Source organism: Bombus impatiens, unplaced genomic scaffold (assembly GCF_000188095.3).
Source record: "Bombus impatiens unplaced genomic scaffold, BIMP_2.2 scf_0478, whole genome shotgun sequence".
In the NCBI taxonomy this organism is placed as follows: Eukaryota; Metazoa; Arthropoda; class Insecta; order Hymenoptera; family Apidae; genus Bombus; species Bombus impatiens.
Genome location: NT_176897.1, coordinates 1,589,135 through 1,605,133, shown reverse-complemented (window position 1 = coordinate 1,605,133; position 15,999 = coordinate 1,589,135). Strand labels below are relative to the sequence as shown.

Sequence of the window (15,999 nt, the reverse complement as noted above, 5' to 3'; positions counted from 1 at the left end):
TTTTATAACTTACTTTTCACTTAAGATATGTCTGAACGTGTTGTATTCAAATTTCAATTAAAATTTCAAATTTCCCACTAAACACAAGCGCCATCTTTCAAATTTCAAACATCTGTTAAAAGTGCTTGGAAATTGTAATGGAACATGTGTGAATATGCCGGAGGCTGTCTATAACATGACACTAAGGTCATGCCGACAATTCTATTTTATATTACATTATATGTGTAATTAAGCAACATTGTATACAAATCAGTGAAACAAAAGATCCAGAAAAATGTCATTTTATTTACGTCCTATTTCAAATAAATTTACATCTTTTGTTAATGTACGAAAACAAGCAACTGATATCAACTATCAGTTATTAAATAATATTAAATCCTCTTTGTTTTTGGATGAAGTAAGTCATGATTATACTAATAATTTTCGTACAATAATTGTTAATCGTTTATATTTATATGACATTTTTAATTGTCATCATATAAGACCTCCGTTTCAAGAACTCGTATTATTGCGTAGAATAACTTAACCTCAATATACTTATGTAATAATCATTTTTTCATAATAATTTATTGATGTTTTATCGTTCTCACAAAGGCATTATTAACGATTAAGTCATTTAATATTTTTCGTCGTTTTCCTATTGTTTCGATATGTTAGTATTACATAAATTTTTGAGATTTTGGAAAATATTAATTGGTAGAATTGTTAAAATGAATAGACATTGTATTGAATTTTGTTAATATATACTAACACAGTATGGAAATTCATGGCCTTCTTATTAAAAACTTTAACAGTTTGTAAGTGACAAAAGCTATGTATTAGTAAGTGGTTGTTTATTTCTGTATACCTCTCTTTTATGTGTTACTTAATTTATAATTTTACTATGATTTTTCTATTCAAATATTTTTGAAGCAAAATTGTGATAAAAAATAGATATTCAATAACTGACTTAATTATAGTTTTTAGATACGCAAGAAAGCTCAGTAATAAATAACAGAGAAAAACATTTGAATTCGACAGTTCATTTAAGTCAAAATGAACCAGCTGTTTTTGATGCTAATATCGAGGGTCATAAAAACAAAAAATATAATTGGACTAAACAGAGAATTATTAAGTTACATAAACAAAAACAAATGAATACTCAAATGCAAAGTGTTATCAATTTAGATTTAGACATGACATTATTAAAGAACAATGCACAATGGGAAAAATCGTTCTTGAATTTAAGAAATAAAAGTTTTTATTTACCATATACAAAGATGGTAATGACTAAGAGGATATCTGATAATGTCTTACTTAGCTCTCAAAAGGATGGGATACTTTACGCAGAATCTGCTCCTAATGTGCGTAGTGTAAATGAGATGCAAGCTTCTGAGGATCGTAATCCAATTGAATCAAATTTACAAAATGTGTTTGATATTCTTCGTAAGGATGTATGTTTCTCTTTTGTGCAAAGAAATTGTTCTAAATTGCATAAAACTTGATGAAATTTTATAAATATTAACATCTATTTCTTTCAGTTGCCACTTCTATTTGTTAAAAAATTGGATTATGGAATCTATACGAAGGATTTAGTTTTTGTCAACAATATTAGAGGAACAACAAGTGTGTAAGTGCATAATGTAAAATATTTTTATTATTAATGTTCTCAAAATAAATAATACATATATTTAAAAATGTTTTACAGTGGTATCCAGCATTATTTTAAGCAAATAGCGCTTTTAAAAATAATAGGCCATTTAAAGTATGCTTTTGTTAAGTTCGAGGTTTTAAAAATGACTATGCACCCTGAGGATAACAGTATTAAAGTTCGTTGGCGTATAGTAGGTATTTCTGGTACACGTGTATTTCTTACATTTTGGAAAATTAAAATGTGGAATTCAAAAGAACAAACAGAGAGTACACCATCGTAAGTCATTTTTGTAATTCTTCAACAATTGTTTTTTATAATCCTGTTTAAATTTATATTTATCTATATTTATATCATTTATATTTTTACCAACAGGTGGTATGATGGTTTTTCGACTTTTTATGTTAATAATGATGGGAAGGTATTTAAGCACGTTGTCGATAAAACAATGCCTGATCAAAATGTAACAGAAAAATTTAAGTCACCCATTGACGCAAAACTTGCATTATTTGTTGCTTTATCAGGTTTAGATACGCATTTTACTCAATTTTGCTTAAAAAGATATACTAAACTGCTTCGAATAAAATAAAACAGTTATTACAATTTTTTAAATTATTGCAGCATGTAAAAGAAATAAATGATGAAGTTACATAATTAATATATTGTTTAAATTTATGTAATTATAGTTAATAGTCATGTTAAAAAATGTTCCTTTTTAATACCTTCGAATAAATTAAAATAATATAATTGAAAAAAGCTTATGAGTAGATTAAATTATATTGATTAATATCATTAAAGCTATATAGATACGCAAGTGACAGAATTTTGTATGTGATATAATTTATATGATGAATATATATAATTTTACTTAAATATTATGCATTAGTATTTTACCGCATTGTTGTTATAAGTGATTGTTAACAAAGAAAAAGATATGTTTTGTTTTAAATACAGTTTTTGTTACTGTTGTGACGTATTATTTTACAATCTCAAATTCATAATAAATAAGATATTTATTCATGATCAAGTAGATGCATGTTTACTGACGCATATATTTAAACAATATAGAATTTAAAAGGTAGTATAATAAATTAAATAAATATTCCCTACTTTATATGGTATATAAAAGTTATTATTTTATAATAAAATATTACTTTAATTTATATGCAAAGCTTACATTAGAACAATCTATGTGTTGATTGCATTCAATTACACACAAGTCCTATAAAAGAAAACATGTGTTATGAAAATGAATAATATTGTAAGAAATCATTAGGCTGATAAAACAAATATTTACCCAGATAATCATCCATCAATGTTCCAATAGCAAACTGAAATATATATAACATTAGCATTTTAACATGTAATAAAAGATATTAAGACGAAGTATTATATGTTATGAATACTAACAATTCCTGTTGCATCGACTCTTGTGCCCACAATTTTTAACCTTATCTCATCATCTGGTTGAATAATTACATCCTGGAATTTATGAATACAATTTTTAAGTTATACTTTTTTATTGTATACATCTTTTAAATACCTACCTCTTCTTTAGATTTGTAGCACGGTGGATTTATATTTGGACAAAACTGCATATCTGCTGGAATTGACTGCAAAAAGATTTAGTTATTTGCAAAATACAATCAGAATTATAAGATACATAAAAATAATCTTACATGGTGCGATATAAAACATGAAAGTGGCCCTATCTCAGCAAACATTCCAACCTAACAAAAACATAGAGAATATATAATCTTTTAAATTATACTTTCATAGAAATTTAGAACTGCACTTAATGTTTACCTTGTTTACTTGTGTTACTATAGCATCTAATACTTCTCCTTTAAATGGTCTGAATACAATGGCCTTGTATTTAACAGGATACACAACAAAACCTTGTCCTGGCTGTATGATCCCTGCACCAATGTTATCTATTGTTGTTACAGCAACTACGAAACCATATCTGAGATACCAAGAATTATTATACATAATTACTTAGAATAAATATATGCATACTACTTCAATCATAGTTTTAAACTTACTTTCCCGTACAGGTGCCTTCTACTTCAGTATACAATTTTTGTTTCACTGTATCTAATAATTGAGGTCCAAAGTATCTAGGGTGTAATAAAATTTCGTGTTCTAACGATATCTGTAGAAATAAATTATTGAAGAAATAAATAAATAAATTGAGTAGTCGAAATAAATTATTCGCGCAATATTTTATTTTAACAAACATTTTAAAATTAATATTTATTCAGTTTTTATGATTTTTAAGTTATATGTATTTTATATTTTATATTAAAACAACTTACGTGATAAAACATGTTTATACCAGGTCCCCCCAAACGTTTGTATACGGAATATAACGGCCATTTACACAAATAAATAATTCCTCCAAACATAACCTCACATTTCGTATGTTTCGCGCAAAGGCCGTCACATGTGGCTCTATAATTATAAATTAACAGTTTCGAATCTTTTAACTTTATACCGGACAATTATTTTGGTAAAATTAGGTAGAAGTATATAGTTTATAAGAGAAAAAACGTAACATTGATATTTAATGCAGAAAATAATTTATTCTCATGTATTTTATAGATAAATACGATTCTCAAAGAAACAATATCTCTGATATAAAATATTGCATTAATTTATCTAATATTCGTTTCACAAGCTTTCGTACTAATTTACAATTTACATAAGAAAATAAAATTATTGATTATCATCATCTACAAAATTTAATTTTCGTTTAATTTCTAAAGCTAATTTATATCCAAGTTCTGGTCGGCGATCTTTTCCTTCGACCATTGCTTTCACTTGACTTGAATTTACAATTACGCCATTATCAGCTATAACGGTAGCTTTAGTTTTTTCAATGTCAACAAGGTCTACTCCTCGACTACAGTCATCAATGAGAATAGTTCGATAACCGTTTGTAAGTGCATCTACTGCAGTAGCCCCGACGCAAACATCATAGGCTAATCCACAGATATATATATCTGTCGCGCCCTTTTCTTGTAATTGTGAAGATAGACTTGTTTCCATCATCTTTTTATTATCCCAGAAAACGGAATATGAGTCTACTTCTGGATTAGTTCCTTTGTATATCTTAATTGCGTTGTCTACAATTTTCAGATCTTTATGAAGTTCAGCACCCCAGGAGTCTTGAATGCAATGACGCGGCCAAAGTCGTTGCTTTAACAATGGCGGACCTCTGAATGTTATAGTATCATAAACTTGTGCTGCTTCTTTTGAGATTCCGCTACTAGGATCAACATCTCTGTAAAAAATATAAAATATTCAATTTGTAAATTACGTTGGAAACATAAATCTATTAACTTAAAATTAAAATCGATCTAGATTAATTACCTTAGATGTAAATTGTCAATAAAAGATACGTGATCCATAGGATGCCAATCAAGAGAATAAAACACTGCATCAAATTGTACAATTTCTAATAAACGATTAATTGGTTCAATTACTTCTGAACCATCATGCTGGGCAGCACATTGCTTAATATTTAGGGAACCTGTTATGAAATCGTTTTGTACATCCACAATTAAAAAGGCGCTCTTTGGACGAGTGCATGTTTTAATCCATCGATTCCAGCATATCTAAGATAACATAAACTAAATGACTTGATAATCATTTCAACAATATAATATTTACAAATGTATAAATACCTCAAATTCTTCTTTGTCAATTTTTCCATCTCCGTTCAAGTCAAATATAGAATACATTTCCTTCAATTGATTTTCATCGACGTTGTAAATTTTCCCACGATCATTACGAAATAGTGCACGACAAATGAATTCAAATTCCGTAATCGACAAATATCCATCTCCATCTTTATCAAATGCAGTAAAACATGCATCCATGTTCCTTTGATGTGACTTCTTGCGTCTATGTTATTTGTTTAATCAATAACCGCATTAGCAATGTGCGATTACATTATATATCATTTTTCAAGTCTCTTTAAGGCTGCAGTAAGTTATAAAACTCTTGTAATATATGTGTCGCACATGCACATCATTTTGATTACACTACAGTGTTTTGTTTATATATTTGCATTACTATTTGTGTACTAATAATATAGCATTATCAACATCAAATATCATTTAATAGTGCCGAAATAGCAAATAATTTGATATAAGGAAATAAGATAAATAAAGTTTAACCTTTTAAATTTTCTTATTGCTTTATTTTACATAAAAAATTTATGATAAAGTATAAATTTTTTTCATTTGTCTATGTACTTATCTGTACAAGATCGGAACAAAATATTATTGTTGTGTTAGTCTTTGATGAGTTAGTAGCGACACATCAATTATTACCTCTGGTTCCAGCAATTCATTTACTTTATATTTCATAGATTCTTCATAAGCGTATGTAACAGATGTATCTGTAAGTTGGATATTACATTGTGCTAAGATTAGAATACAATTACGTAATCGTGCGCAAACTTCGCGGTTTACTTGAGGAATCCTTGACAAATCCTGCGTGAAACCACCTTCTGATCTATCAGTATCTTTCTTACTAGCTCCAATCCATATATAACCATTATTTCCTAATATTAGACTCGCACCATTTGCCAAATTGTGAAAATGGGTTTTCTTTCTTTTTATAAGAGCCGGTGATACTTTCAACATTATACCCTGAGACAATTTACCATACTTTAAGACCCTAGTGTGCAATGAGAGCGAACCATCGACAAAAGTACTTTGTACTTCTGCACAAATTAAATCTCCTTCCTGGAGATATCTTCTCATAGTTTGTTCATCTTCTGCAGATCTTCTCCTCTACAAATTATATACAAGATAGCATTGCCTTGAAACTTATAAACAACTTAACATACGTAAACTATATGAGAAATTATATTATTATATCGCACCAATTCACCACCAGGTAAATTAACACTAGACAGCAATAATACAGAATCAAGTTTGGAATTTGTGTCAACTTTCCATCGCTTCTGTTGTACCTCGGTTATACGACCGACAACTACATCTCCTATTTCACCCTGGTAACGTGCTTTCAAAGGTCTTATCGAAATAAGTTTATTTACTTTTTCTAAAACGCCAGCTACAGATGCGCGTAATGTGTTTTCATCGTCCACGTATGTCCCATGTCCTCTAACAAAATTAACATGGCAAATGAATCTTTTTCTTTTTTTCTTACATTAATGAAATTTACGGTATTTACCTTAAAAAGTCAGGCTGACTAGAAATCTCCTCTCCTGGTGTATATATTCGAGGTTGTATGTCTTCATTCTTTATTATATTTAAATCGACTCTATTTACTGCCAAACGTACATTAATAGGTGGATATTCTTCCATCATAGATGTCTGTAATCGTTTTTATACTATACATATATGATAATTAATATCTGCATAAGTATATTGTATCTTATTTAGTATTACGTTGTAACGATAATATTTGAGGTTATGTGAAATACAACGAAAGATGCGAAGTACACACGTATAATATTGCAAAAAATTGCTGTCTGATCAATTGGAAATTAATTATTATAATGATTATATATGTCCAAATAACAAATAATAAAGCAACGATAAAACAACGAGAGAATTAAATTTGTAATAAATTGATATTTATTATTTTTAGCAGCTTTTATTATTTTAGCAGTGAGTAAAGGATGATTGTGTATTCAAAAGAATTTTAATCTCGTACATAGTAAGTAAATATACATATATTTAGGTGAAATAAATGGTATAAACTGATAATAACAATAATTACGTTTTCAGTATTTTATAATGGAAGATTTTATTCCAACAAGAGTATCAAAAATAAAAAAGGACGCCGTGAAGGAATTCGTATCGGTAAATTATGAAAAACCAAAGAAAAAGGTAAAAACTATTGAAAGTAAAGAAAACAATGACGTAGAAAATTCTAAATTCAACGTAACAAAAAACGAGCGGAATGAAAATGACAAAAGAAGAAAACAGGAACTAGAAATGAAACGCGTCAGATACGAGGTTATGAAGTTCGGTATGTCTGGTTTTAAAGGAGAAAAAGCAAAAGAAGCGGAAATAGCGCTCGCTGTAAGTTTAGGAGCAAAACCTCCCAAAAGGAAGTGTATTAATTATAAGATATTACAACGTGAAAGGAAAGCTGAGAAGGAAACACGGCAAAATGACGTGACACATGCATCAGGTCTTGAAAAAAGTCTATCAAATCATAAAAATAAAAAAGCACGGTGGAAGCGCGGTTCTGATGGTTTACTGAATGTTTATGGAAAAGTAAATAAGAAAACATTGGGTAAAAATCAAAAATAAAATTTTAACCATAAACATTTAAAATACTTTTAGTTGCTCTGTTCAATAGTTACAACGTTAACTAATTGTCTAACAATAATGTGTTTCATGTAATGTATATTATATATGAGTAACAAGTAATAAAATAATATTTTTATATATTTGTGAATTCATTCGGGCCAGCCTTAAGCTTCGATAAGAGGTTACATATCTTTATCTATTCATATTTAAAATAGACATTCGTATCATGTTCACTATGCCACAGTGGAATGATTTGGCATTTAAAAAATCACACTTCTGCATCTGATCGAAATCAATCAAACGCTGCGGCCGTTGGTGCGACTTCGAGTAACATCTGAAGAAAGGCATTCACACCTTCTGCGAACAGAATGAATAATGCAAACGAGTTTCTTTATCTTGCGTCAATTTATTCAATTAACTTTCTTTAATGATCTTACCCATAAACTTGGGCACGTATCCGTATTTAACAAACGGGAGGTAGACAAGCATGCCCGCTAATATGAACCCAGCCGCATACAGGTATTCAATTTGAGGGTTATCGATGATTGGCGCTACAATCAGGTACGCAGAGATTCCAAGTACGAGAACAGGTATTATCAGCGGACATTTATATGGTCGTGGATGATTCGGTCTGGTCCTTCGCATCACTAATAGAGCTAGCATTGCTCCACCATAAAAGATCCAAGCAGTGAACGAAAAAAAGTCGATCAAGGAATCAATGTTTCCGGATAGCACCATTGCTCCTAATCGATGAGGAGATATTTTACCGAGTACTTAGTGGAATAGGTATATGAATGTAATGGAATGTGAAATTTGTGTAAAAGGTACCTGCAACGAGGGAATGGAAGATAAGTCCTGGTGCAGGAGTAAAGCGTCGTACGTGAACATAACTGAGACAGTCAAGTAGGTGGCCCTCTCGAGACGCGGCAAAGCAAAGTCTACCCGCTGCAAAAAGAGTGCCATTTGCGGAACCGAATGTGCTAATCGCAACCGAAAGTGGCATAAGCCATGCCATAACGCCAAGAATTCGATTTCCAAAAGTCTGCAAAATATTAGTCCATATTTCTTTATCATTTGAATCATTACAAATACGAATTACTAATTGAATTTCAACCTGACTCTCTGCTTTAATACTCGACTTCTACGATAAAGGATAATATTAAAAATTGTCTTACCACTGCAACAGCTTCGCTTTCGATCATCTCCGAAGGTGACATCACGGCCAGGTAGGAGACATTTATCAATGCGTAACATAGCGTAACGAGGGGTATACCAATCATAATGGACCGTGGTAGATTTTTGGAAGGATTTTTGATTTCTTCGGTGACATAATTGAGATTATTCCATCCATCGTACGCCCACAAACCAGTATAAAAAGCTGTGGCTAATCTGCCTATATTAACGGTACTACCGTCCACGGTATCGAAAGCGCCTTTCAGATGCTGCGTATTACCCTGTATCAACTTATAAGAGCCACCGGCAATTACAACGAGTATGGCGATCAATTTTGCTGCGGTAAACGCGTTTTGTACACCTGTGGCTAGATTAACGCTGTAACAGTTCACTAACAGTATAAGTATGATCGCCAGGAGTGCAACGATTTTGACTACTTCCTCGGGTGGATCGCAGTCGGCCGCAAAGGCTTCAACCGCGTACTGCGCGAATGACAAACAGATTATCGCCATCTGAGATGGTTTTAAGACCAAAGTGGAAACCCACGAGAAGAGGAAAGCAGGTGGTGCACCGAATGCGTCCATAAAGTAAGCGTACTCGGCGCCGCTGCTCGTATTCATCGTACCCAGCTCGGCGTATGCTAACGCACCGCACAGACTCAACATGCCGCAGGCCGTCCATACGAGGAAGCTGATTCCGATACTGCCGGTTCGAACCAAAAGCCCTGACGGCGAAACGAATATCCCAGAACCTATCGTTTCGTAATTCGACGACGAAGAAGAAGAAGAAGAAGAAGAAGAATTTGAGATTGTACTATTTCTAATTAACCGTATAAGATTTTACTGAAATCGTATAGATTGCTCTACCTATCATGGTACCAACGATTAGAGCCACCCCACTGACGAGTCCCACCCGTCTCTTGAGGTGAACAGAGTTGTTCTCCTCTGGGTCCGCCCCCTCCAGCCCTCCACCCCCTCCACCACCGTCTTCATCATCTCCCAAATCCCCAGATTTAACTTCTTTCTGTTTCCGTTCGTGTAGCTGTTGTTGTTCCTGTTGATGTTGGAACGGAGACGTAATCGGGTTCCAGCCGTTGCTGTTGCCGTTGTTTCTGATCGATCGAGAGACCAACGTCGTTTCAGGAATTCCATTCCATCCACCGCTTTGTAACTGCTGTTGCGATTGGTTCCCGTTACTTGTCTGTGGATCATGTCCCACGGTAACTGAAATCATTCGTATTATTTCGCTTACTAAAAATCATTCTTATTCTTACATCGAACAAATTGGATCTTTCAAACATCGTTCGATATTGCTATATGACATTACTACGTTATGTTATAGGGGTATACCGTAAATCGAATCGAAGGTTCACAGAAATGGATCGTACGGTTACCTTCGTACATAATTCATCGAGCTTTATTATCGACAATTTCAACCAGCTCCTCGACCTTGTAAATGGTACAATTTTTCGCTAAGATATACGACTTTGCTCTGTCATTAACTGACATTTATAAAGATGGTTTGAACGTTAACGTCCAGTTTTTTTACATCCGCTCCACACATTGTGATAAAAGTGAACAAAAAAGGTTGCCAATAATTTCACTTAAATTGCGTATAAACGAACTGTCGTTAAAGTCACTGTAAAACGATTTACGAAATAAACACGCGAGAATAACGTGAAAATACACGTGAAAATAACGTGAAAATAACGTGAAAATAACGTCAAAAAACGCAACTATCGGGCAGGTTTCCTCGCGCGACTAATGAAAGGTATTAGCATACTTCGGAGAACCGCGACGATCTAAAAAGTGACAAATCGTTGAATTTATACTTATATCGTCGTGTGACGTACATTATTATATTATTATAGTCGAGATGTTGTTGCTACCGTAATAGTTCGTTTGGCCAGACGCCAAAGATTTCTCGTGACTAAGATCGGTCTGCCTTCTTTATACATATTTCATCGTCTAATAGACCGTGAAATATAAACCCGTTTTTCGGAATTTTTACGCGGCTATTAGCTCGACCGATACCGGAAATATTGGTAATGTTATCGAACGAACTCGATACCGAGTTTGTTAATCGTTTTTTTAATAGATTGCTTGCTATCGATCTTTTCCTACGCCAGCCTATATCGTGTACATTGATAATCAAAATTATCAATAATAGCGTCGATACCGAATACGAACCGGTGGTAAATGTTTTTGAAAATAGAGAAGCTTAAAACATTTATTTTATCGAGCGCGTGACCATGGGTATTAGGTGTATTGCATTCTTTCGACCGAACCTCGTACTGCGCGAGACGTTCGTGGTTTCATCTTCAAGGTGACCTTTGAATAAATTATTGATTTTCCTGTTAACGTATCTACGTTAACAGTTTATCATTGTATCGGATTTAAATAACGTCTACGTACTTTGAAATATCGGATATCTTCAATATATCAGAAATCCATGGAATAGTAACACTGGAAATATTTCACCTTCTCTTTCTCTAGTTTCTTTATTCGTTTAAATGTATAAAAAAATTGGAAAGTTGATTAAATGAACGTTATAAAATTCACGAGACGCATCATTTTAATTATAGTTTAGTTTGCACTTTCTTTATCGGCGAGCGCTTTGAATAGCTTCATAACGGAGACGTTTATAAAAACTGCTGACCGTTTATATTTCTAAATGGTAGCATATCGTTTAACCGTGTAGCTGTACAATTCTTTTAATATAACCGAGTACAACATCGAGTGTGAAATACTATCAACATTTGATTAAATAAAGTTCGTTGATGCGATGGAAAGCGCAGTTGAACGTATCGTAGCTATGTTTAAGCTGCAATAAGAAGTCTTGCGAAAGATTTGTGTCTAAACTATCCTGGTTTAGTTATCGATAATATATCAAAAAAAATGACGCAATATGACAAGAGATGCGCGCGTGCGTTATTTTATAAAGCGTTATGTGCAAATGTGAAAGAAAATAAATATACGATATAAAAATGGAAATATAACATTATTATATCCTCTATTAACGAGTATTACCGATTAAACGATATTATAATTGTTTTGTGTAAAGGTATAACAAGTTTCACAGTTTTTAACGACTGAAGAGGAAGAATGTCACTAGAGGAGGATAATTACCAATGAATATTATGCATGACCAATGACGAATTACAAATGAGTTAATAAAATTCGTCGAATCGGTAAGACGATATGTTAACACGGATATTTGCAATATGACGCGCTCATGCTTCTACGCAAAGTCTACTACCATAGCCTCCCCACCTATCGTTTAACGTGTGAAATCAACTCATAAAGAGAACCTTTAAATTTTTTAATTTAAATTATGCTTTCTGTTATATTTTTATTGTCTACGTCAAGACTTTCATTTACTGCTACTGATACATACGTATACTATATATGCTTCTAAACCGTGTTAATGCCTATTGTGATAAACTGTCGTAATGATCCAATTGCGTTTAATTGATCGTTCGTGCGAAAGAAACCGATCTCTGTGCGACATCTTGTATGAAAGAAGATTTTGCCTACGACTGAAGGTCGAACTGATTATAAAATGAACCAATAAAAAACGAAGATATAAATAGAAAACAATTATTAAAGGGCTATTATAAACTACCATACCTCTGAAAAAAAACCAAGAAGATGTTAGAATCGAGCTGAATTCAAAACATATACTCTAATTGCATTTACTAGGCTGAACGTCGTCGTATCAATGTGTAATGTATTTTACGCCGTTCAATAATTGTATCAAATTCTATACAGTCAACGATTCTTTAGTCGTAGTGATCCATTCGACGAGCTATCGAAACGAATTTTTTTTTCAACCATTTTCATCAACCTACATATATACGTAATTTTAATCGATTCACCGGGCTCAAAATTGTAGCAACACGACAAAGTGTGGTATACTTCGCTATATTTAAATGTAAATACTTGGTCATTCTCCGTGTTACGTAAATAATGATGGAGAATATTCAATTTACTCTTAACGTCAAATCGCAAAATTGTTCGTGTAAAACTGCTAATTTACAGTCGTATGACATTGGTTAATGGTTTTCGTTTCATTTTATCGATCGTTATATTTCTCATTGTCTGTAACTTTACTTGCAGGGAAGACGACTTTTAACTCTTTTGTTTCACAAACAATGTGTACTCTTAAAAAACGGTTTGTATATAGACGGAGTCGAAAGATGGCAACGGAAGTCTCTGATTCAAGATGTAATTATCTTACTCGGTGCATTTCGCGTGTGACGTGTTCGATTGTTAGAAGATCATGAACGAGCTTCTAATAACCGTATCGTTTAGAATAGCAAGGTTCTTACGATAAAATCAACACCGCTTAGAACACGTACCACCTAACCCAGATAGTAACCGAACACCACAAAGGCAAGCAAGACGCATTGGTTTGCATAGAAACTACAATTGGCTTAAACGGAATACGCGTCGTAGAGTACTTACTTGTCGTTGTCTGTTCGTTCAGCGATTCGTTAAGAAGTCGTTGTTCGTCTATTTGTAGCCACATCGCGACCAACGCGTATTCATCGTGAAATGTTAAAAATAATCCCGAGACTCTCGCACGATATCAAGATCGATATCGGATGATATATAATGATCGATTATCCATAAAAGTTTATACCTTTCGAGAATATAACGCTGCGCAATTTCTCGAGTCAAAAAAATAACTTCTCGTATCCGTCTCGTTACTTAAAAATTATCGCGTACATTTATTGACCGTTTCATTAACGCCAAAACATATGCTATCCTGATAAATGATAAATTTCTATTTGCAACGGAAACGAAAAACCACTTGCGCAAAGTGTCTTAAAATACACCTATGGGCTAGATTTAACATCTGGGTGAACCTGGAAATTTGATTCCTTCTTGTAAAATAAAAATAAACAAGAAAAAAGACGAACGCGTATATCGTACATATATATGCAAATGGAATGGCAACGAATACTTTAAATTAATTTACTATTGCTCTTGATAAGTTTAAATAGAAGAGCAGAGATATTCTTGGAGTCTCGTACGAATTTCGAATACACACCACGCATATTCGGGTTCCTTGTTTCATGGAATGATGCAATTCTTCGTGCAATTTGGCTGTTAAATTTATTCGCTGTATTAATGTCCCGCACTTTTTCTTTGACCTTATCATTTATACTTCATTAAACGCGATATTATCGTTCCTCTTTATCTTATTTTAAAGCAGTTCGCTAAATCGCTTATGCCAATTATGATCGATTGTAAATAATCAAGATTGTAATGAAAGGATTTGAAACACGTAGCTTTTTAATGTATTTTAAATGTTATATGGATTTTCTAGCATTCTGTTTTAATCCGTCAGTCCAATTAGAATTGTTTTCTTTGATATCAATAAATGTAAAATCGCAGGAAATAAAAAATTAGATTTTTATAAATTATAAATAATATGACTTACTTTTTTTGTCTCTTTACATATTACATATTTTTTGCTAAATTGTAAAATATAAAATATCGCGCTCTGTAACGCGTAATATGAAGTTTTGCTCGTCGTTATCGTGTTATAGAATATATACAAAAGAGAAACATAATTGGCTTCACGAAATGTAAATCGCCGTACATCTTGGCACACACGTGTTTTCTGGTCCTATAACTAACACAAATACGTACCGACAGGTTTTATTTAATCGATGAATTACCAAAACATTTTATCAACACGATATCGATTATAAGCTGATCTATAGTCTTCTATTAAACAATTAATTCGGAATAAGTTTCCGTTCTAATTTATTTACCGGTTTAAAGATAATAAAATCTGTCGGTTTTTGTTTGAGTATATATCGTATTGCGAATGTGTCTAGGCTTTGTGATCTAATCATTCTTTATGGGCTTATCAATTTCTTTAATTTCATGAAAATCAAATACCGTTCGCATAATGACGCGCTTTGTACAGTTCATCGATGCCAATGAGAAAGCTTTTCCAAGAATGCAAGTCGCGTTTATGAATGAGCAACCTGATAAGGGTAAAAAAGCGCGCGAATTTTATCAATTACGAATAAATGGCTGCTCTCTCCATAAAATGTTCAGCATTAAGACACGATGAAGAATAATAATTGCAAATGAGGAAAAATGTCGCTCACCTCGTTTGAAGGGCGCGACATGCATGACTCTAAGAGGGACCGATAAGAAGGGCGGACTGTGAGACCGCCTCTCATGACACCACGCCGACTTTTCGAAGCAACCACTGTCTCTGCCCTATACAGCTGTCTTCAACCCGCCGTCTGCTTCTTTCCTGCGCTAAATTCGCTCGCAAATTTCTAGTTCTCGTTTCAACGGGCGACTTTTACGTACGCCCTTCTTTCCGCTTCGGATTTCGAACAATAATAATTTGTTCGAACGCTAGAGTTCTCTTTTATTCGAATCGAGTATTTCCGAATTCGAATGTCGTCGATGATATCAACCGTATAATGCGAATTTGCGTATGCCTTCTATGTGATTATAATATTCTGACTATTTCCAACACGATTCGCACCAATCCACCTCTCACGATGAACTGGATGTTCGGCAGAGGGAGACATACCCGCCAAAGAACGAACAGGCACGAGATCGGGAAGGGGAAATTGAAAGTGCGACAAGGAAAGGAAGATTGTAGCACGAGCGCCTAGCGTCGGCGCTCAAATTCGCTCGATATCGTTTTTCCCTCTTTCGACTTCTATTAGATATCTATTAATTTATTTTTTCATACATTGAATACTTTCCGTTTTCCTATCATTCCACTATTAGGCATGTTGCCAGTTTCAGTAGATGGTAAATATTTGAAAATTTTTATCCACGTCTACGTGTAATTACATAGATAGAAATATGCAGTTTGTCATATAAAATAAATTGATAAAATGATAAATGATAC

At 33.0% G+C, this 15,999-nt stretch overlaps 5 protein-coding genes and 1 long non-coding RNA gene across 11 annotated transcripts; 2 read left to right on the top strand and 4 right to left on the bottom strand.

Annotated features, from left to right (window-relative positions):
* Window positions 1-104: 104 nt before the first annotated feature.
* LOC100743558 lies at window positions 105-2,597 on the top strand. The gene is made up of 5 exons (XM_003490789.4): window positions 105-397; window positions 960-1,433; window positions 1,521-1,609; window positions 1,688-1,909; window positions 2,006-2,597. The coding sequence occupies exons 1-5, from the start codon at window positions 275-277 to the stop codon at window positions 2,217-2,219; spliced, it is 1,122 nt and encodes a 373-aa protein (XP_003490837.1). The 5' UTR covers window positions 105-274; the 3' UTR covers window positions 2,220-2,597.
* Window positions 2,598-2,624: 27 nt separating this feature from the next.
* On the bottom strand, window positions 2,625-4,078 carry LOC100743191 (DNA-directed RNA polymerase II subunit RPB7). 2 transcript variants are annotated; one of them, XM_003490786.4, is made up of 8 exons: window positions 3,949-4,078; window positions 3,676-3,785; window positions 3,437-3,596; window positions 3,310-3,360; window positions 3,178-3,243; window positions 3,041-3,112; window positions 2,928-2,961; window positions 2,741-2,852 (listed from the first exon to the last, which is right to left on the bottom strand). In XM_003490786.4, the coding sequence occupies exons 1-8, from the start codon at window positions 4,036-4,038 to the stop codon at window positions 2,836-2,838; spliced, it is 600 nt and encodes a 199-aa protein (XP_003490834.2). In that variant the 5' UTR covers window positions 4,039-4,078; the 3' UTR covers window positions 2,741-2,835. The 2 variants fall into 2 exon arrangements, with proteins under 2 accessions (XP_033177514.1, XP_003490834.2); XM_033321623.1 differs by having other exon boundaries at window positions 2,625-2,961.
* On the bottom strand, window positions 3,184-7,210 carry LOC100747413. The gene is made up of 10 exons (XM_012387575.3): window positions 6,839-7,210; window positions 6,528-6,768; window positions 5,971-6,435; window positions 5,320-5,529; window positions 5,006-5,250; window positions 3,949-4,916; window positions 3,676-3,785; window positions 3,437-3,596; window positions 3,310-3,360; window positions 3,184-3,243 (listed from the first exon to the last, which is right to left on the bottom strand). The coding sequence occupies exons 1-6, from the start codon at window positions 6,973-6,975 to the stop codon at window positions 4,349-4,351; spliced, it is 1,866 nt and encodes a 621-aa protein (XP_012242998.1). The 5' UTR covers window positions 6,976-7,210; the 3' UTR covers window positions 3,184-3,243; window positions 3,310-3,360; window positions 3,437-3,596; window positions 3,676-3,785; window positions 3,949-4,348.
* On the top strand, window positions 7,152-8,069 carry LOC100742986 (uncharacterized protein C1orf131 homolog). The gene is made up of 2 exons (XM_012387574.3): window positions 7,152-7,327; window positions 7,399-8,069. The coding sequence occupies exon 2, from the start codon at window positions 7,408-7,410 to the stop codon at window positions 7,927-7,929; it is 522 nt and encodes a 173-aa protein (XP_012242997.1). The 5' UTR covers window positions 7,152-7,327; window positions 7,399-7,407; the 3' UTR covers window positions 7,930-8,069.
* Window positions 7,943-15,660, bottom strand: LOC100742521 (b(0,+)-type amino acid transporter 1). 5 transcript variants are annotated; one of them, XM_012387573.3, is made up of 7 exons: window positions 12,732-12,885; window positions 10,496-10,740; window positions 9,969-10,325; window positions 9,105-9,853; window positions 8,758-8,971; window positions 8,367-8,672; window positions 7,943-8,286 (listed from the first exon to the last, which is right to left on the bottom strand). In XM_012387573.3, exons 2-7 carry the CDS (start codon window positions 10,503-10,505, stop codon window positions 8,222-8,224), a joined length of 1,701 nt encoding a protein of 566 aa, XP_012242996.1. In that variant the 5' UTR covers window positions 10,506-10,740; window positions 12,732-12,885; the 3' UTR covers window positions 7,943-8,221. The 5 variants fall into 5 exon arrangements, with proteins under 5 accessions (XP_012242996.1, XP_012242995.1, XP_012242994.1 ...); XM_012387572.3 differs by lacking the exons at window positions 10,496-10,740; window positions 12,732-12,885 and adding an exon at window positions 15,233-15,660; XM_012387571.3 differs by lacking the exons at window positions 10,496-10,740; window positions 12,732-12,885 and adding an exon at window positions 13,569-13,918.
* LOC117151846 lies at window positions 12,925-13,460 on the bottom strand. The gene is made up of 2 exons (XR_004461986.1): window positions 13,342-13,460; window positions 12,925-13,264 (listed from the first exon to the last, which is right to left on the bottom strand). It is a non-coding gene; the product is annotated as an uncharacterized LOC117151846 (long non-coding RNA).
* Window positions 15,661-15,999: the final 339 nt, after the last annotated feature.